The sequence below is a fragment of the Lissotriton helveticus genome, chromosome 1_1 (genome assembly GCF_964261635.1).
Source record: "Lissotriton helveticus chromosome 1_1, aLisHel1.1, whole genome shotgun sequence".
NCBI classification, from domain to species: domain Eukaryota; kingdom Metazoa; phylum Chordata; class Amphibia; order Caudata; family Salamandridae; genus Lissotriton; species Lissotriton helveticus.
Window position 1 is genome coordinate 327,971,124 of NC_136057.1, and position 21,953 is coordinate 327,993,076.

The following is a 21,953-nucleotide window of genomic DNA, read 5'->3' on the forward strand; positions in this document are numbered from 1 at the left end:
CCAACAAAGGCACTTATGTGCCATAGTGCAAGGGTGTCTGCGTTATGGTCAGGATAGGTTTTGTGCAGAAAGGCATTAAAACCTATGCACCACCCATGGAAATCCTACCTGACACAAAGTAACGTACGGCAGCGTAATGCTCTGCATTGAATTACTTTTTCTTACAAAGCCACCAAAATTGCTATTTAATTGGCTTTGTAAACACCAAAAAGGATATTGCAATTGGGGCTGCATCAAAAAATTGACAGAACTCTGACACAAAATGTTTGTAAATCTGGACCTTGGTGTCCAAGGAGTAAAAGACAGAATGAGCCACTTCTCGATACTACAGTTTGGCCAATACTTGATAAAAAGGTCAGTTAACCCACCTGTTGCATACCAGATTATGAGTACTACTAAATACACTAATTATGCATGGTGATGCTGCTTGGTGCCGGAAAGTATATGCACTACTAGTGCTCTGTGTGACTCTGTATCATGTCCATCGGTTTCAAGGAATCCATAAAGTGCCCACAATTTGAGCAGACAACTACACCAGTAAGCAAACTGGATTTTCTCTTCTTTCTCAGCAAATAAACTGAGATAGAATTTTGCTCATGGCGTGAAGCCTTGAAAGTATTGTATTGTACTGTATTGCAACATTTACACAGCACTTACTGCCTCTATATGTTTCACCGAAGTGCTTTCCTGCCTGCATAGCAAGCTATGCCGTGTGGGGTATGTTATTGGAAGATTGTTGTTTTCATTTTTGATCATATGCAGGAATTATTTCCATGTCATACTTGATGACCACTGAGGTGTTATAGGATGCATCTCTTAGCAGTGTAGTAGATGAAGAGACAGCTGCAGTGTGTATGGGTTTCAGTAAGCTGGCAGCTTTGAACAGCTCTGCAGGTCCTTTATGGTATTTGTTATGACCATAGTGTAGTCAACTGATTTCTCCAATGGGTTGTTCAACATGATATTTTGTTTAAATGTTATGGTCCCAAGCAGGTATCATTGGGGAGAGAAGTGGTAGGGTTGTCTGCTGTGAAGGACTCTGTTACTATCAATACCACACCTGCATATTATTGTGAGATGTAAAGCAGCAGTCATAGTATGTAGCTGGTTAGAGCATGCTGTGATAGACTAGATTAAACTGCTTTGATTGTTCAGCAGTATGTGGCATATCTCTTCAGTTATTCCATACCTGTTCAGTTGGTGATGGCAGATTCATATGCTGGTACAGCACAGGGAATGGATAAGACCCCCCATAGCAGATATACCATATCTATGCATAAGAGGATTAGGCAGTATAAAGATTGTATAGTCTATAGTAGCTACCATTGGCTGTCAACTGCTGAGTGTTATGGCATTAGCATTAGGGATGGCCAGAAAGGTTATATATAAATTAACATTATTTTAGGTGAGCCATAGTCCAGCCCTTCCATCTAGACATAGATTGATATGCAAAAACTCTGACAGGGGTTTATGATGGGGGGAAAAGCCCTACCAGGTATTCACAAATATTACAGGCCAACTCAATTTTTTTATTCAATAAAAGTAATGTTTCTGAACATTAGTCATAGTCACCACTGTTGTAACTTAGTGAAAATTATATCAATCATTCATAACATTTGTAAAGCGCACTACTCACCTGTGAGGGTCTCAAGGCGATGAGTATGTTACGGTAAAAGACGATTCACCTGTCAAGAATCCCCATAACAGGTTGTGAACATTTATGAATAGAGTTTTCCAGATGCATGATGAGTGCTACCTTCATTAGACAGCTTCATCAATCACATCATTCATGTAGTGTCTGTCCATGGGAAACTCTTGAATGGGGAGTGAAAATGAAGAGAAAGGCATTCACAAACGGTTATGGTGCAGTGGGAAACCACAGCACTTCTAATTGCCACAGGGGGATATTAGCAATGTATTAGTCCATTGTTATTAACTTAAACTTTGAAATGTTTTGTAGTCTATGGGTATGTCTGACTTAAATCAATCACTGAACAGCAATTGGCTCAGTGATAAGATGCAACCATTAAAAAAACGACACAACGCCACCTTGAGGAACATAAAATGTGGGGAAACTCACATACATACTCATGCCAAATATTACTCACAGCATAGAAACACTTTTCAGCTTCTCCGGTCCTTGCAGGGATTACATACTTTCAACTGTATAACACCTTCAGATACCCCAGCAAGCAAGACTTAGATAGCTGGCACCATAAGTGTAGGCTACACAATGTGGCAAAGTAACTGGTAAGTTTGCAGAAGGCTACATACCTAAAGAGTGGTCAGTGTGGAGTTACGGTGGTCAATACTGACATCAAGACAGACTTTTCTCCTGTGGTGATTTGTGGCTATACCCATACAATGTGTATTCCTGGATCTTCTCTAAATACAACTTTTAAGTATTTGGTAATTTAATTACAATTTCCAACCATATTAACCATGTTTCTCATATGGTCTTTAGGCAGATTATAGTCAACAGGTAAATAACCTTCATTTTTCACACTCTACAGCAGTTGGTAGAGCAATTGGGTAGGTCATGATTTTATAGATTTCTCTATTGTGAATTTTACATTATTGAGCCTGTGTCGAAGGGAGTAATATTTTGCTTTAGAAAATTGTGTTTGTTCAATGTATGTTTACCCAGATTGTGTCTGCTCTGCTTACTGTCCTCTTCTTAAGGACAGTTAGTGATGGAGGAAAGCATCCTAGTCTTTTATGGGGAATTTTTAGGTTTTCTTTGGAGGGCAAGTTGGGACAGATATACTGTGGCTGGGTTCAAAACAATTGGTCAGGCTCATAACTCTAGATAGGCAATCATCTATGTGCTAGTGAAAGATATAATTTGAAGGATAGTAGGTACACAAAGGGATCCACCTTGTCAGGTGCAAAGTCATGGTTTTGGGCTCGTGGGATATGGAACAAATTGATTTTATTATATAGGCAGGAGCACCTTTCTTACCAATTTTCATCCCTTTGCGATCCTAGGACACTGTAGCCAACCACCACAATATTCTTGGACTTGCAGAACTCCACGAGTTTCTTCTGATTCAGATACGGGTGACATTCCACCTACAAGGTTGAATTATTACATGGTTGAGATCAAAAGCCAACATTAGCAAAGGCTCTAATGCAGGGGTGGAGTCAGAAAGAGTCAGAGCGGGTGGCTACGACATGCAATGAGACAGGGAAAAGTGACTAAACCAACCAGCATATGTATGGTTAAAAAAAACCACAACAAATAATTAGTAAGCTAGAGATGTGGATCAAACTTCTATGAATTTGAGTCGAGAGTTGTATGGGGCCTAGTTCAGTCTTCATCATTCTAAAAGTTAGCAGATCAGTAATGAATAGTTTGTACGGGTTCCAGTAGTACTGTAAATAAATGGAAAATACCCTTTAACTGTAAACATATAGTTACAGCAGTTATACAGTATAAGCACCCACTCAAGAAAATGATCACAGTTATGTTACAAAATTGCTGTGTTGTTCTAGAAAAGAATACAAGTAAATCAATCACATTTGGGCATGTTTTTACTCTTTTTTCTTTTTAGATGAATTCTTATGACATTAATCAGCCAAAGCATGTTTCACCCTTTGTGATAGTACCTTAGGGCCTTCTCAACGCTGAAAGGTATTATGCAAACATGTCTATATAATTTACAATTGATACTGATATATATATATATATAGATATATATATATATATACACACACAGATTATATAAGTGGTCGGGTCACCAAAAACACACAATACATGCTGTGAGCATTGCAACATAAACATTTAGAGATATGAAGGTAAGCAACATGAGACTGATTGTACTAGCTCTCCCACTCAACTCCCCCTTATGCCGCTTCTTGCTCTCTTTTTAAAATTGATCACACTATACAGTTCAACCGAAATGGGCACTGTGCACACCAGTCACTTTAGTGACACTCACTTTTCATAAACAAATAGAATAGTCTGAGAGATATATCACTGCTGTATGCAGTGCTCTCATGTTGTATGCTCTACAATGCCACAAAGAGAGGTACATTTAGGAGCAGGCATCAAGAAAGAATGAAGACATTCTGGTGAACTGCTGGCTGTTCTTTATTGTGTAAGTATGGCCCAAACCTAGGGGCCACTGAAAGCACATTGGTTAGCTCTTGTGCATTCACCTGTTATAATACCAATATTAATACATTACATCACTGATGTCCAAGCGCTGTATTTAACAGGTGGTTCTAATTGTAACTTTTGTAGCCCTCAAGAAGACGAGCATGTGATGAGGGGTTGTTTGACGAGATTAGCAAGTGTTGTGTAAAAGAGTGACTTGAGAGTGTGAACTAGTGGCGGCTTAATACTGAATAGGGTATGGGGATGAATGTTAGGCAATAAAGGATGAGTGAGAAGAACGAGTGATGTTGATGAAAGTGATGGGGGAGTGAGAGAGTAATGACAATCTCACATGGATAAGTGGGTGCTTTCCACTGTTCGTGTTGAAACAGCTATGGAGGAAATTAAATAATGTATCAGGTATATAACGTCCCCAGATTCAAACTCCTCCAGCTTATGTGTGAGAAACCTTTGGTGAAAATATTCAACTTAATTGCCTTAATATTGAAGATATCCTAGTTTTATCCAAACGACCTAATAATTGACATGTCGGGATCAAGCTGCTTTTTCAGCATTCTGCAGTTGGGAGACCACACTGGAAAGCCTACACACTATGCATGCTAGCAGTGATATGTATCGCAGCTATTACAGTACATTTGGTAACAACCACTGAATGGAAAGACAGTATTATGGGTTCACTTTGGCAAAGTAGTAATCACGTTGTTTTCTACATTGGCAGCGCAGAAAAACAGGCCCAATTTCTGTGTGAAAAGATAGATAATCAGGGATAGCTGACTTGAACAGGATGGGATCTTACGTGTCTTCATTCTATTGCACTGGTAATATTCTGTCTGGGGCAGTCTGCCTACTGCCCATCTACAATATTTGTTTCAGAGTATGAGTTTGTTCTTAGTCTTCCTGAACATATTAACATTGATACTCCAGACTCCATACATTAAAAGACAGTAGATATCTAGAATTTATATTAAGTCAACTTACTTGGTTACAGACAGGTGCATACTTGAGTCCTGGTTTGCTTAAAAGCCTCTCCAGTTGCCGGCGATTAAAGTTTGACACCCCGATGGATCTTACCAATCCAGCATCCTTGCATGCCTCTAGGACCTGCACGAGAGTAGTAGAAATTCAATTTAGATATAAATCTACAGGAAAATATGAAAATGGATTCTACTTCTTGTGTAGATGGGACCTGCAGCACTTCTTTCCATGGTGAACAGTGAGTGAGTCCCTGAGACTTGACTGAAAAAGTGCCTTACCATACAGGTTATATGACCATAGTTTGTTTGTGATATTCTAATCCTGAATGTCATCATGCCCCCCTGGCCATCTGACCTCCAGATTCACAGATATATATGTTACCAACCGAGCCTGGAGATTGAGCTAGAAAAACTTCATAGTAGACCCTCTGTTGCTGTTTCTTCAATCTCATCATACCTGTGAAGCACTCTCTACAGCGTAGCTGATGAGAGGAGTTTGAAACTCAGGGAAATAGAACCGTCCTGAACAGTTGTACTCAAGAAAAACAAGAACAGCAGCATTTTGAGGGGAAAATAACAAAATAAACCTGATTTATTCATAAAATATTGGTGTCTGTTTTTTATAAGTTATAGGAGGCTGTTCTGCAAGTTGTTTCAAACTATGACTTCGAAATACTCAAAACTGAACAATAACGCAAAAGGAGTATATATCATTGGAGTTGAACCCAGAAGAGAGCTGTGGCTTGAGCAGTTTAAGTAGCCCAATAAAAGTGCAATGAACTTTAAAATGTTACTCCCAATGTACTTGTGTTGACAGCAGCTTTGTGTAACCGTATTGGCATTGTAAAGAATAGTGTTGGCCTTTTTTCTAACAGTCTAGTAGATCACCATTTATAGGGATAGCTTTATAAAATGTCCTGGTTCTGCAAATTTAAAAGGCACTATGTTTAAGTCAACAAAATAACTAATGGAATGGTCGAAAATGTTACAGCAACACCCCTGTGGATTTAAGCACTATTTGGATATAGCAGTAGGTCAACTGAGCTTTGGATTAGTACTGAAAGACTTTAGGCCTGATTACGGGTACAGGTGCTATTTATCGCAACTGATAAATGACGATACCACTAGGCAAGGGTGGAATAGATATCTCCTATTACAAGTTATTGGGTGATAACATACAGATGTTTGTGTTTACCAGCCCAAAATCCACATAATATGGTTAATACTGCAGGCCTTTTCAGTCAGTCAGTCAGAATATCTTTATTCGACTTTTACAAGTCATGCAAAGAATTGAACACAATACATCACATAAAATACATCCATAAAAAGCAGCAGACAGGCTGCACTTTTAAGACAAGCTATCTACATATATAAAATATTTACATTTGATGTAAAAAAGAAAACGTTTTTTTTAAAAGCAAAATACATTTAAGGCGAAGTTAAACCAGCAGTTTTCACCCTAGCCGCAGCCACCAAAAAGTTAGCAGTACAGAAAGAGATGCGAGGATTTAGCAAAAGTTGTAAAAAGAGCAATGGCGGGCGCACCTGTATGAAGCCAGCTTCTTTCAGGATTGGCAACAAATATTTTTTCCTCTGCTCGTGATAAAAACTGCAAAACATAACAAAGTGCATCGTGTCCTGTACAGAAAAGTGATCGCAGCGGCAGGGGGGAGCTAAATCTGGTTTCTGCCAGCTCGAAAGAGAACCTAGGCAAGAATGTAGTAGGTTAAATCTAAGCTTAGTTAATAAAAACCTATGGTAAGGGAGGGTGACGAAGCTAAGGTAAGGTGCGAGCGAGGGTGTACTAACCAGAAGACTATGGGCCCTTACTGCTGGTTTAAGCAATTCATGGGCCTCACGGCGCGCTTCCTTCCTTTCCTTAAAAGACTTTTTTCTAAGGTCTAAGTCCTCAGCCTTGATTTTCTCTGGCGATGAGAACAATTCAGGGCGACCTAGTTCTAAAAGCGATTTAGCTATGTACGCCAACCAGGGAATACTACTATGTTTATCAAGTGCTAGGACATCATGAAAAATTCTGTGGTTTAAGGGGAGGTCTTCGTTCAGCCATATTTTCAACCACAATGTCAAGGGTGCTAGGCTCAGAGTGTCTGACAAATAGTGTATGCCCTCCTCTTTATGGATAGAATAGGTTGGGGTTGACTGCGGGACAGAGAGCAGAGATCTGATGAATCTATTTTCTGCCCTCTGAATAGGGTCAAGGTTTACATACCCCCACAAAGGAGACCCGTATGATGCAATAGCAACGGGCTTGCTCTTATAGATTTTTAAAAGAGCTTCCATGGGCCTGGCTCCTAACTTGCCAGCAAAACCCAGGAGCGCTGAGGACGATCTGATGACAGCCAACCTCTTTGCACTTATCTGTGGGCCCCACGAACCTTTCTGATCAAACAGAACCCCCAAATAGGGGAATGTGGCCACCCTAGAGACAGGGACCCCTCTGCAAAAGAATGATTTATGTGATATTTTAGTGCATCCGCGCCCCAATACCATCGTATGTGATTTAGTGGCATTGACTTTAAGGTCCAAGTTCTCCATATAAGAGCCAAAGGCATCCAGCAGGAGCTGGAGGCCAACGCCAGTGCGAGCGATTAACACGGCGTCGTCCGCATACAGGAGTGCCGGGATTGCGGTACCTCCTGCACGCGGAACGTCCGCTTCCAAGCGCTGCAGATGTTCTCCCAAACCATTAATGTAGATGGTGAAAAGCAAGGGGGCTAAGATACAGCCTTGCCGTACCCCCTTTAAAGATTTAAACAATGGGGTGCATCTGCCTTGGTTTGACACTCTAACCGCTGCAAAAAGCTCCTGATGCATAGACGCCATAAACCCAACCAGGGCTTCATCAATGCCCAATTTCACCAAAATCGACCACAATTTTGACCTATTGACCAGGTCGAAGGCCGAAGAGAGGTCCATAAAAGCAAGAAACACAGAACCCTCCTTGGCCACAGTGTATTTGGAGATGAGTAAATGCAGGTTAATACATTGTTCAATGGTCCCTTTTTTCTCTCTGAAACCATATTGTAGTTCGGACAGCCCACCACAACCCTCGACGTTCTCCCTCAATCTGGATAACAATACTCTGCCCAAAATTTTAATAGTTGAATCCAGGAGAGATATAGGTCTATAACACGCGGGATCATCCCGCTGACCTTTGTTTTTGAAGATGGGTACAATGGTGGATATGGCCCACGAGGCAGGGGCTTTATTACCTCTCACTGCATTGAACACGTTTGTCAAAACCTCCGCCCACAGATTTGGAGAATACATAAAAAAGTCAGCGGGGACTCCGTCAGGGCCTGGAGCCTTCAGTTTTGTGGTTGACAAGAGGGCATTTTTCACTTCCTCGGGGTTAAAGATGATGGATTGTGCCTTGGTGCTGGGCGATGGGGCCGCGTTGTTTCCTTCTACCACGCCCCCATATACATTTTTAAAGTGAGACAGCCATTTTTCATCAGTAATTACGCAGTCCATGGGTGCATTTTTGTCATCGGAGAAAAAAGGTTGTTTAATGATCTCCCAAAATCTCCTACTGTCCTTCAGCACTGCCGCTGAAAGGAGATTATCCCAGGCCTCGCGTTTGATAGTGTCCTTACGATTCTTTATGGCGTCCTTGTATGTTCTCCTTAATCTTGAAATATCGTCTTTAGCCCTAGGCACTTTTTTTAAGGCTGCCAACAATTCTCTGTGAGCTGACGAACATGCAGAGTCAAACCAACGCTTAGTTCCTGTGGTTCCCTTAATGGGTTTTGCCAAGAGGTCCTTTGACACCTGGGCACATAATGCCTCATATGCTGCGATTATTTCCTTCCCTTGGGCACCTGGATTTTTACAGAGATGAACCTTGTCTTTGATTTTTGGGAAGTTTAGCACGTGAAAGTTTTCTGGGATCACTTTGGCCCACTTCACTCGTCTGTTATTGTCAGTGACCCTCAGAGATTGTGCAGGAATTGCTGTTATTGGGGATGCCCCCATCAGGGCTCCCCAGGCCACTTCAAGTAGAACGGGGTTATGGTCGCTATGGTGGCTTACTACTGTGCGATAATCCTTGAACCGTCCTAGGATGCCTTGTGAGACAAATATGTAGTCAATCACTGTACCATGCTCAGTACCAAGAAAGGTTGGCATTCTTGGACCCCCATCGGGTTCGTACAGATCATAATTAGCTAGCAGTTCTTCTAGCTCCTGCCCCTCTGCAGAGTGTTCAAAGTGAGGGCCCTTTGGATCTCCGTCATCCACCTCGCTAGCTCCCCCTCCCTTACATGCTAGGTTACATAAATGAATATTAAAATCGCCTAATAAAATTAATTCAAAAGCGAACTCGATATTCTGAGATGCTGAATATAAAAATCTATCTAGGTTAGCGATATTGCGCCCTCTATAGTCGCTATTCCCAGAATTATAAAAATTAACATATAGGATCCTACTGGTGTTATTTATCGCCCTTTCGACCATTAAGATGTTATCAGAGTCAGTGCTAATCTGCCTATATCTACCTTTCAGGGCTAAGGAAAATAGAATGACCAAGCCTCCTTTAGCTCTACCCGCTCTGCTGGGTACTGCAGGTTTGGTGAAACTAGTGAACCCATCCCACCAAAGATTGGCGGATGTGTCCCAAGTTTCTTGCAGGGCAATGATATGATTCTCTGATATAAAACTCAACCAAGCATTGTCCTGACGTTTCGTATTTAAGCCTGCGATGTTCCAGCTTATTATTTTACAGGAATCGGTAGGTGGTCTGGGTTCCCTGGGCCCCTCCCCCACCCCATCTACTATGCATGGCATTGGGACGCCCTCTATGACTACCCCTTGCAACGGACTTGGTATGTTTACGCTAATTGGGGTTTGAACATCTAGATCTCCTCCCTCAGTAAGTCAATCGCAGGTATTTAGATCTGATAAAGGGCCAAACCTGTTTCTGGTACCAAAACCCCACCCAAGCGGGGTAGCTAGTTGGCCCTGGCCAAGCGCTGGCATATTCCATATGGGTTGTGGTGTGGTTGGGCGTAACCTAAGCTGGTCATTATTCATCGGGAAAATAAACCTGTCCCCCTGGCCACGATGATTACCACCCAGGTAATTATTACCCCAGCTGGCCATGCTTGGTTCGCATAGCATGGTAGGCCTGGTGTGTTGCTCATTCAGGTAATTAGGTCTACCTAGATCTGTGTTAGTTATAAATTGAAAGTGGCCATTAGGATGTCGAGGTCTAATATCCCCTCCCCGGCTAATAGGCTTGGAAGGTCTTGTTTGGTTCGAGATACTGCGAGTAGTGTTCAGCTGAGATTTACTATAGAAAAATTTAAGGGTAAGCGGGACTATGGTGCCACTGCGTCGCTGAGGTGGAAAAATATTGGCCAAGATGTCTGGCAAGACATCCGCGTTGGCAAAATTTAAGATCACACAATCCCCCTTAAACTTTTTAGGGTTACTCCCAATCCAAGGAACTCTTCTGGTCATGATTATATCCCCGGCCAATTTATCAAACCCTTGGTGTGCCATATACATATTGCTGGAAAGCCAATGTAACGCTTTATCTTTCAGACCCTGATTTGACTCTATTTTGTCTTGTGCTAGGACAGGGACGTTGGCCAGTACAAGGACCACTGGTGAGGCTTCCAAGATAAATTGGGCTGAGCCCACCTCAGGTTGCACAACAACATCAGCAGTAGTCATGCTAATGGGAGGGTCTGCGGCTTCTGCATCTTGCCTAAAAGCAGATAGAGGTGGTTGGGATGGAAAGGTAGGAGGAGAGGGTGGCGGCAGCTCTTGTAAAGTGGATAATGGAATGCTTTCATTGGAAACGGCCACCACATCCTTTGCTCCCTTATCAATAACAAGAGAAGCTAAATTCTCCACTTCTTCTACCAATTTACTCTGTGCCCCTCCCAGCTTTTTAACTTCCGAAGTAAGTTTGTCCAATTTCCCAATCAGAGGCTTAATGATAGTCCTGATTTTGATGTCTATCATATCTTGGATCCTATTAAATAGGTCATCATCAACTCTGCGTCTTGACTCTACATCGATGTCAAAATCACCATTTTTCGCTTCACAGCGTGGCGGGGGTGTGGCGGGCTTTTTCCTGCTTTGCTGTTTCCCTCCTCGTTTAGCTGTGTATTTCCTACAGGCTCTAACCGCCCGTGTAGCAGGCTGCGGGGGTGATGGAACATCATCCACTATGTCAACCTGGGTGTTGGAATCGGAGGCGAAATTTTCTGAAAGATCAATTAAATTAATTAGTGGGTCGGAGTCATCGGCCTCTAAACCATTAGGTTGGGAGGAGTCTATAAGATTTGTAGAGGGGTTGTCAGGCAGGGTATCCAATGTAGCTGAGCTTGGAATACTTGGGGAGAGGCTCTCGGTAGGCAGAATAGGTGACTGGCTCAAGCCTAAGGATTGCCTTCTCTCGGTGTTAATTTTACTTACTACTTGAACCAAGTAGGAGTCTAAGGTATTGAGTGACTCTATGGGTGCAGGTATCAATTTCTTCCCCATGGTAGCTGCGGTCTGTCGGAGGATATCCAGGGCTCAAATGACTAGCAAGAAAGGGGTCAGAAAGCTTCCAGTACGAATATTGGTGATAATTGGACTGGCAACGCGATTATCAGTCCGCGACAGCAGGATATCAGACTTAAATAATACGCGCAGTGTTGCGTGCTAGAGGAACGAAAAAATACACAGTACCTTGTCTGCGTCAGGGAGTAGATTACAGGAGGAGTGCCTAGCCTGGCCTTTTCGTGCCGTTGAGGGCCCGCCCTTTGCCCGGGTGTCCCGCTCGCGTCCCGCGTAGCTGGTCCTGGCCGCTTTTGAACTCCTCCCCTGGCGCCCTCGCGGTGTCAGAGCGCGCGCCGCCGCGTAGGCTGCCGGGATTCGTAGTCCCGGAGCGGCGGCGCGTCCCAAGTGCTGGCAAGATGACTCTCGGCGGTGGCGGCGTGGGCTAGGATGCCTGTCAAGCTGCGGCGCTGCTCAGGTAAGTTTTCTCGTCCCCAGAGGCTCCGCCGGTCCTGGCCGCTTTTGAACTCCTCCCCTGGCGCCCTCGCGGTGTCAGAGCGCGCGCCGCCGCGTAGGCTGCCGGGATTCGTAGTCCCGGAGCGGCGGCGCGTCCCAAGTGCTGGCAAGATGACTCTCGGCGGTGGCGGCGTGGGCTAGGATGCCTGTCAAGCTGCGGCGCTGCTCAGGTAAGTTTTCTCGTCCCCAGAGGCTCCGCCGGTCCTGGCCGCTTTTGAACTCCTCCCCTGGCGCCCTCGCGGTGTCAGAGCGCGCGCCGCCGCGTAGGCTGCCGGGATTCGTAGTCCCGGAGCGGCGGCGCGTCCCAAGTGCTGGCAAGATGACTCTCGGCGGTGGCGGCGTGGGCTAGGATGCCTGTCAAGCTGCGGCGCTGCTCAGGTAAGTTTTCTCGTCCCCAGAGGCTCCGCCGGTCCTGGCCGCTTTTGAACTCCTCCCCTGGCGCCCTCGCGGTGTCAGAGCGCGCGCCGCCGCGTAGGCTGCCGGGATTCGTAGTCCCGGAGCGGCGGCGCGTCCCAAGTGCTGGCAAGATGACTCTCGGCGGTGGCGGCGTGGGCTAGGATGCCTGTCAAGCTGCGGCGCTGCTCAGGTAAGTTTTCTCGTCCTTTTCAATTTTTATTTTTGGCAGGTTTGATCTGCCTGAATCTAACAAAGATGGAGTTATTTAATGCATCCGATAATTATCAGATGTAATGAATGAAATCAAACTCATAATTCTGACCCGTATGTAATCCGGGGTTTACAAACAGGTTGGAATTAACAAAAAGCCACTCATAATGAGGTCCTAACACTCTGTCTCATGTTAAATCTACAGCGCTAATGGATAATGTAGAAAGGTAGGGTCTACATCTGCCATAATTTACCAATTTGGATAGCACTGTGCACAGGGCTAAGATGTTGGTATCTACCAGTAAGCAGGAAGTGAGTAAAGTGATGATAACTATCCAACTGTTACTTATGATACACCTGAACTGAAGCTACATAGTAATCCCAAGAAAGAGCAGTATTCGCTCTAACTGACTGCACAGGCATTTTGTATTTTTAATATGTATGCAATAGCACTCAACCTTCTAATGGTTCTACTGCAACAAAACAACAAACCAAAGTGAAAAACAACGTACAAAAGGGAGTGCTAGAAAGTGCAATGTTCTTACTGAAAGTTCACTTAATCACATACTAATCCAGATTATTCAAACTCTTAAATTCTTCTTATAGATCCTATATAACGCAGGAGCCATGATATGATATTCCCAAAAAGATCTTCTTTATTCTTCAGAACATCAAACTGAAGCCCAGCCAATGCATGTTGTCCTGACAAGGGACTTCATCAGGACAGTAAACAAACAATGCATACATGTATGTACGTATATAAAATACATATTCATTAACCAAACTGAGGCTACGTTGCCATGCATAACTGGAATCCATAGTAAAATAACAGAAATCCCAGAATCATTTTACTTATGATTGAATGTTAAAGCTATTTGCCAGCATGCACAATACTGTCATTGACATTTTTTGAACTGTTACAATAATTAAAGATTGCAGTCGTTTGAAATGAAAGCACCAAAGAACAGATTTTATTAAACAAATATTCTTTAGTACACAACTTTTAAATGTTTATATTTTACCTCCCACGTAGAGCAAAAGTCAACGTTATCATGAACAAATTTGTCGTCGCTTTCTCTGGTTATTTCAGGTCCTGAAGGCTGTGAAAATGATTAGAAACACAGTTTTTATAAAAGTAACATAGACATTTTGTACTTTCATATACCTAATCTAATACTCTCCTTTAGGGGTGGAATACACCATGTTAAACTCATTAGTTTAGTAATTTGGCAGCACTGCCAGGGGCAGTGGGTGGTGTAGGCTGTGATGGCCTCCTAAGCATACTTTGGGCCCTGGCACTCATAGGTTTACAAATTAAGGACTGGCTCCACTCCTCCCAGTAAAGCAGCAAATTGATGCAGTTTAATTTACATAGCTATGGCGCATACGTGTGTCAATTATTCATTCCTTAGCTTACTTTTATCAATATCTGCCTTAGGATCTGCCATCAAGCTGGCTGAAAATATAAGATCCCCTGATTTCTTGAGGAAGTGCTAAATCCAGAGGTGAATGCATATGTGGAGTTATGCTAGGTTATTTTATGCAGATTTGTAGAGCGCACTATCTCACTGGAGAATGTCCTGACGCTGAGCAGGTATGAGACATGCCACACTGAGGGCATAGTGGGACTAGTCAAAAAACCAGGTCTTCAGCTTCTTGTGCAATTCAAGAACTAAGGAGGAGACTCTAATTTGTAGGGGCAGGTTGTTCCATTCTTTGTGAGCAATGTAGGAGAAGGCTCGACCACCAGATCTGTTTTTCCGTATGACTGGTATGTGTGCAAGTAGGAGACCAGACGAGCAGAGGTGTCTGTAAGGTTTGTGAAAGCAGATGCAATTTGTTCAGGATGGTTGAAGAACAATAACAGTAGGCACGCTGTACATATCATGGAGTGCCCATGAACAATAACAATGGCCACAACAGCTTTATAACTAGGACTCATACCCAAAACTTAAGAAGACATATGGACTAGAAGATATTATTGGTTATTAGCAATTGGATGATGTGGATGTGTATATCTGGATATAATATCAATGATTTAGATTGTTATCAAAGATGGTATGCTTTTATACACACGAAGTCAAGTTGTCTTTGGTTTTATGAGATGTTTGAGTGGAGTGACTGTGGGATGAATGTATTTGAGTTTTAAATGAGGGATGGTTGGGGTTATATAATTCAATTAAGGATAAAGGTTCTGCATTATGTGATGTATATTATATGATACCAATATGATTACAAGTATTATTCGCTTATGAATTTGAATATGGAGTTATATTTCAATAAATTTACAATGTATTGATATATTGAAGAATATTTTTGACTGCTGACATTTTGATTTAGCGCAAGTGTGAGGTGGAAGTTTCTTTTGTTTACTTGTTTATTCCCCTGTTCCGCATCTCTGTCATGTAGAACTCATCTATCATGTAGCTGGGGGACCCATTCTGTTTGATCCTGATTTGCTGTAAGGCCTCAGCTGGGAATGGTAGCAGGGATATCGGACTGTTGTTGATGAGCTTTGAAGGGTCAGCAGAGGGTTTCTACATCAAAGGGGGGACCTTTGTGTGTTTTCAAGCATCTGGTAAGGTTACATAAGAGGTGGTGGAATTTTAGAATGGGTAAGAGCATGGCAGGATGATTATCAGTCTTTTGACGTAGGTGTAGTGGGAGCAGGGGTCCGATGGTGCCCCTGAGTGGTGGACTTCATGGTGGTGGAGGTTTCTTCTGGGGTGATGATGGTCCTTGTTGTTAGCATTGTTTTTTGGATAAGGCCCGGAGGTGTTTGGTGAGGGTAGAAGTTGCTGTAAATGGTGGGGATTTTGTTGCTGAAGAATTGAGAAACATAGTTGCAGAGGTCCTGTGATGGGGTGATTGAGTTGGAGGGGGCCTCTGGTGAAGTGAAACCTTGCACAAGGATGAAGATTTCTTTGCTTCAGTGGTACTGGCACAGGTGCGGTTCGCCAGAATAATGCATTTGATTAATCAGATCACTTGGTGATAGCGTGTTTGGGCAGATATGAACATGCTCCTGTCTGCATTGTCCTGGTTTATTATCTTTTTTGGCAACAGTTATTTACAGTGGCATTTCATCAGTCTTATTTCCTTTGTATCCCAGCTGGCCCGGGGGTCTGGATCTTGTTGTAATGCATTGTTTGATGGAAGTTAGGGAGTCGGAGCAGAAGGTGACCCAATAGCTGAAATTCTTGATGGCTTTGGGGAGGCTGTTGCTGTGTCACGGTTTGTGTCTGTTGAGAGCAGTGTTCAGGTATTTGTCAGTGATGCAGTTCCAATTTTGGCAAGCTGGTCTGCGGGTCGTGTGTTGGAGTGGGATGGGGATGCTGATCTTGACAAGTGCATAGTCTGTCCAGGTGACTGGTGTGGGCCTATCAACTCAGATGTTCTCACTACCACACCATTAGTATGGTGGAGGAAATTCCACCATTGAACTATCTTATGTATTTAGCACTTTCTCTCGAAATGAGAGGATTTTCTATTGCCACTGAAACCTGAACTCAGTCTTTGGGCCTTATTGAGGATTTGGCAGTAAGGGACCTCTGTCACAACACGTTCAATGTCCTGTCTGCTATACTTAGAGTTCCATGGACTATATTTAACTTTTAATACAGTGAGAGGGACACTTCCCATGTTACTGATGGACTACCCTGTCTGCCAACCTCTAAATAAGCCTCTTGGGGCCTAAATAGACTTTAGCAAATAGGATACTCTGTCACAAACGTCTCGGATATCCTGTCTGCTCTCTATTAAAAATGCCGTAGGATATAATGGCAGTTGCGGCCGGCATGGCTCGTGGGTGGTGGGGTGAGGGAATGGGTGTCACGAAGGGGAGTGGTGGCAGGTGTCGCACTGGGGAAATTGGAATTTTGTTTTAAAACTTAACTTGAGGCCAGGTCCCTCGTCTTTTCTGCTACTGCTCTCCTGCCTATGATAGGAACAGAAAGCAGGCAACTAGGCTCCCTCCCCAAAGCCAATCACAACGCTGCAATGCAGTGCTGTGATTGGTCTGAGCGCTGTGACACGGCACCCAGCCAGGGGCTGGAGGGGTGGGCATGTTCTCCATGCAGGCTCTAATACAGCCTGCATGGAGAACAAGGAAGTGTGCATGACTGGTTTGGGTGGCCTGAGAGGGCCGACCAAACAGTCACTGCGCACTCAGGAGTGGGCAAACCACTCCTCCCCTGCCCTGCTCGAAACCCAGATCTGTTGACTGGGTGTGAGTGTTTGATTGATTCAGATTCTCCGTCCATCACCACCCCCTTTTGTACTTCTCGGAAAGCAGAGCAGCACCACCCACCCGCCCACCGCAAAGCAGCAGGATACGGAACATAAAATGACAATAACTCTAAGTTGTTGTCATTTTAAGTTTCTCACTGCTTAAAAGTATTGGGGCGTCGCTCCTCCGTGGAGGAGCCGCCCCTGTATAAAGGAATTTCAAGTATCATTGGCTACAATGCCCTTGTAGCATCTGCAACATTTGTTATAGAGCATCCCATTCACCTTAAATTACGGAATGCTCACCGCTCAGTTTTATCCCTAGATGACACGGAGGGGCCACTGCGTCCACATCTCTGAGCAAAGCCGGCAACACTTGCACAGTGGTAGTGGCCAAAGCTAGGGCTGCTCTCAGTTGTTATATGAAGCAGACTTCAGTAGCACAGTTACCAAGCCAAGAAATCAAAACAAGCACAAATGGTTCTAAAAATACCAATGTTTGCAATGTGAACAAGGAATGAGTTTCTATGCTATTAAACAAGAAGAATATTTTGATTTCGGCAGATGGCTATGCTACTCTACTGAAGCAACATGGCCAACCATGAGCTACCTACGGGAAGATGCAAGAGGGGGCATATATGCATCACTCCCCCAAAAGACCAAGTCACGCACACAATGCCCAGGCTCTGCACATCTTTCCTACACACGCTGCAAATGTACTACTCACAGTGCACATTCCCCTACACTATCCATCACATCCTCCCAAATATCGCGAGAAACAGCAACCACATCTACCTTATTGAAGGTGCAATGAGGCTCCTAACACCGATGTTGCAACTTCAACATGTTGCCTAGAAGTAGGGCTTCTTGATAAGAAATTTCGTCCAGAATATGTACCTTCATGGAAAAGGGGAAGTGCATGATGAAAAGGTCCAGGTAGTCCAACTGAAGGTCACTCATGGATTGTTCTAGGGCTTTCCGAACCTTGTCAGGCGAGAAGAACCTACACCAAAGCTGCGCAACAAAACGGAAGAAAGGTAAGCCTTCGTCTTTCACAATGCATTTCATCTCCCTCTTGCAACATATTTCAGTTTTTAGCTTCAAGCTATTACAGCTGATAACAGTTCATATGCCACAAAAAGTCCAACACATATAAACCTAGTAAAGTGGTGATATTTAGTAGTAAAAATACAGCAGAAAAATAACGCACAATTATTAAAATTTAGTAATTAAAAAAATAGAATAAGACAATATTGTGAAGTTATTATTTTTAGATTAAATATTTAATAGAACAATATGAGCAACAAAATGTTCCACTGTCCATTTTAGGAACTTGTAATTTTCCTTCGCCTCTGCAGCAGGACCAAATTGACAATTCAGCTAGTCCTAATTCTTCAAACAATGGTACATAACAACGGCTATCAAAATCTATTTAAGCAACTTTATTTAGTGTGGATAGAACAGTTAGCTCAGAATAGCTAGGAGATGAGCATTAGTATATAGTATACAACCAAGTACATCTTGGTTGTCAGTTGACCCACAATAAGCATTCTGTCGTGGCTACTGAGTTTCATAATAAAGGAGCCACTGAGCAACAAAAGCAGCATTGATAGGCTCATATACAACTAGCAGATGACAACATTACTCGAGTGATGGTATCCCGTTGCTAATGGTTCAAGTTGGTGAGATGTGCCTACGTCTGCTGTAAGGATCAGTGGATTTGGGTGGAGCGTATGCCTTACAGAGGATTGTAACTTTATATACATACCTAAGGGGTGTCCTTATCTTCTAAAACAGTGTCATTTCATTCCCAACCATCACCATTCACTTCTCCCTGGTATACTGATGCCAGATCTTGGTCCACCACAGGCCTGAGGAGGGCAGGTCTGAGGCTTTCCAGTTCTGGGCGATTGACCGTCCAGCAGCCAGCAAGTACCGAGAGATCAGTTTCCAGTGAAAGAGCACAGAGGATACAAACCCTCATCATCAGCATCAACCAGCAGAACCATCTGCAGGTCCATCACTAACTGTATGTAAGTGATATCTTTGATTTAAAATAGGGCTTCCCTCCTAAAACAGCCTATGCGTTTGCACTTCTACTTCGCCTGAAAGTAAGTTCCCCTCACATCCAATACCAGCCAGCTCATGTCCTAACCACTAAACACTGTTTTCAGCTTCACTGCTTTCAAGTACCGCCTACAGATTACTTTATGTACATGTTCTCTATATTGTGCGGAGATTAAGATTCCATGTACTCTTTGCCCTCTTAGCTATTTCTAAAATAGCACACGGCTTAACCTTTTTTTTCTGTTTTTTTAGAGTTTTCTATAGCGCGAACTCGAACCAAAGATATTAGGTATCAGAGCTCCTTACATGAGCACCAGTTTTGTGACAGATGGGAACTTTCATTCTTGTTAGGCGCACCACCTGCCATGTCTTTGGGACAAAGAAATGAATTGCTGTTCATGATGTTTAAGATTTCCAAGACGAATACCCCTAAATGACCTTCCAGACTGTCTCCTGAGAAAAAAATAGTATATCATTCAAGAGACAGTCATGCCGTGTGGGAAGTAGAAAGAATGGGACTGAAATGAAGTCATCCATACACTAGGGTGACCAACTGGCATGGGTGCAAATTCAGGACAGTAAGTTCAAAAATTCAGAGAAAGGTTCAAAATTCAGGACAGAAGGTCAGAATTCAGGACAAAAGGTAAGTTTTGCATACACATCAGAGGAAGTCACAATAGTGCATACGAAATAGACAACTAACACAAGCCAAAATAAGTTTATTTTAGGTTGAGAGAACCTTGCACAAACTACATCTGTTGTGTGTGTGAGTGAAACACACCTGCGTTTGCATATTTAAAAAAAAAAGTGAAGAAAAATATCATAGCTGACGGCTTCTCAGATCGTACATGCCCGCTCTCCCCCACTGAAAACAAGCATTGGCATAGCCAATAGGGCTCGCTTTTTGGACCTTATAAGTATTTAGTTATGCAGCACAATATCCTTGGTACAACAACATTAACTGTTGCATGGTTAAACACTTATAAGGCCCCAAAAATGCTTTTTTCTTTTTTTTAAAGGACAAGCAGTGCTATTAGGCTCCAACTGTCACTTAGAGGTAGAGAGAGAGAGGTGTATATATAGAGAGAGAGAGAGGTGTGTAGAGAGAGAGAAAGAGAGAGAGAGAGGGGTGTGTAGAGAGAGAGAGAGAGAGAGAGGTGGGTATGTAGAAAGAGAGAGAGAGAGAGAGAGAGAGGGGTGTGTAGAGAGAGAGAGGTGTGTAGCGAGTGAGAGAGAGGTGTGTAGAGAGTGAGAGAGAGGTGTGAAGAGAGAGAGAGAGGTGTTTAGAGAGAGAGGGTTAGAGAGAGAGAGAGGGGTAGAGAGAGGTGTGTCGAGGTAGAGAGAGATATAGAGGTAGAGAGGGAGGCAGAGAGAGAGAGAGAGATATAGAGAGAGAGGTAGAGAGAGAGGTAGAGCGGTAGAGAGAGAGGGAGAGCGGTAGAGAGAGAGGTAGAGATAGATGTAGAGCGGTAGAGAGGTTGAGGAAGGAGGTGTGCAAAACAAACATGTGCACTGTCTGAATAGCAATACCCTTTGTAATGCCTCTGACAAGAATGCATTACTGCAAGATATTTATTTCCATAAAATTCCCAGCTGCGGACACAAAATAATTAATCTTTCTCTTAGAAGTTTCCTTTGTGCCGTTCATATTATGATAAAAATACAAAAATGCATTACTCAAAATATATTTTGAAATGCTTGCAAACAAAAAGATAAGTCTTTTTCAGCCTGTCTGCTTTGTTTTGTTCTAATAGAACGTAATAGCTATCACGGTCTTGCATAAAACAACCAAAAAACGGGCCACCATGTTGAAAAAACCCCATGGTTGACAGAAAATCCCAGGGAAAAACTAGTCATTTTGGTCCAGAGCAAACACTGATATGTGATCTAAAAGAGCTTCACGTTGCCGTTGCCCGGGTTCAGTCCTTTCAGTTTTTCCGACCCCACCCTCTAGCTGGCAACACAGAGGAAAACACTGAAAAATGCATACATTTGCAGAGCCCCACATTTCATCCTTTTTCTCAAGTTGTGTGTATCCTGTTTTTAGCAACGCCCAACAGCCACTTTTAGAAGCAGAACGCTATTTATGACCCATGTAGGGAATGAGTACAAATCCATATTTATAAGATATTTTTCGGTGAGAGTAATTTACAAAATGTGTAATTATGTGTTTCTCCTTTGGGGATTCATATTGCAATTGTGTGTAATTATTCAAGAAAAGCACACTGGCAGTTATAAAAGTAATTTTGAAAACGATTTTTCAGTGGGGATGGAAGAGCAATGAGCTTGCTTCAGAGGGAGACTTTTATATTCAATATGCCGAGCACTGCAGGTATCACGTAAAAGCAAGAATATATATTTCTAATGAGTCGGCTATGTGAACATATAAAATGGAAATAATGTTGATCTAATCAAAAGTATTGCATGGTGAAAGATGATGGGAGAGTGCAGATCTGGGAGATGTTGTTTACAGCACACAAAGCCGATCGAAAGCCTGAGCAATTCACTGCAGACATGAAGGCTCTGTTTGGTGTGCGGCAAAGGTGAAAACAGTGCATCAATTGTGAGATGCGGCGGGGAGGGACGGAGGAGAGTTCTGAGAGCAAGCGAGAGTCAGATTGCTTCAGAGGGAGACTTATTTTCAATATATCGAGCACCGAAGGTAGGAGCGCTCAGAGAGCAAGCGAGGACCGGAAACTGCTAGGGGTGGGACTTGGTTTAAGGTTAGGTTGGAAGTCGCAAGAAGTAAAGTAAACAAGTGGGAGAGGTGGGGGAGTGCATGCGCGCGTGCACGCCGGCAATTACGAGAGTGGTGCACGTGCAGCAGCTCCAAAAGTTAAAGTAATTACGCTGAAAGCTGGCAGCTGTGCACGTTCACGCTCGCATGAACGCAAGCTTTAGGCCAGCGGTGGGTAGCACTTTGATATCCC

At 43.2% G+C, this 21,953-nt stretch overlaps 1 protein-coding gene across 1 annotated transcript in view; it reads right to left on the reverse strand.

The window, feature by feature from the left end:
- Nucleotides 1-21,953, reverse strand: part of LOC144804722 (rho crystallin-like) — a 101,742-nt gene that overhangs the window by 13,647 nt on the left and 66,142 nt on the right. The window contains exons 3-6 of the mRNA XM_078671928.1: nt 17,854-17,970; nt 13,752-13,829; nt 5,099-5,221; nt 2,963-3,072 (exon numbers count right to left, since the gene is read on the reverse strand). Coding sequence (XP_078528054.1) covers nt 2,963-3,072; nt 5,099-5,221; nt 13,752-13,829; nt 17,854-17,970 — 428 coding nt within the window. The remainder of the gene's footprint in view (nt 1-2,962; nt 3,073-5,098; nt 5,222-13,751; nt 13,830-17,853; nt 17,971-21,953) is intronic.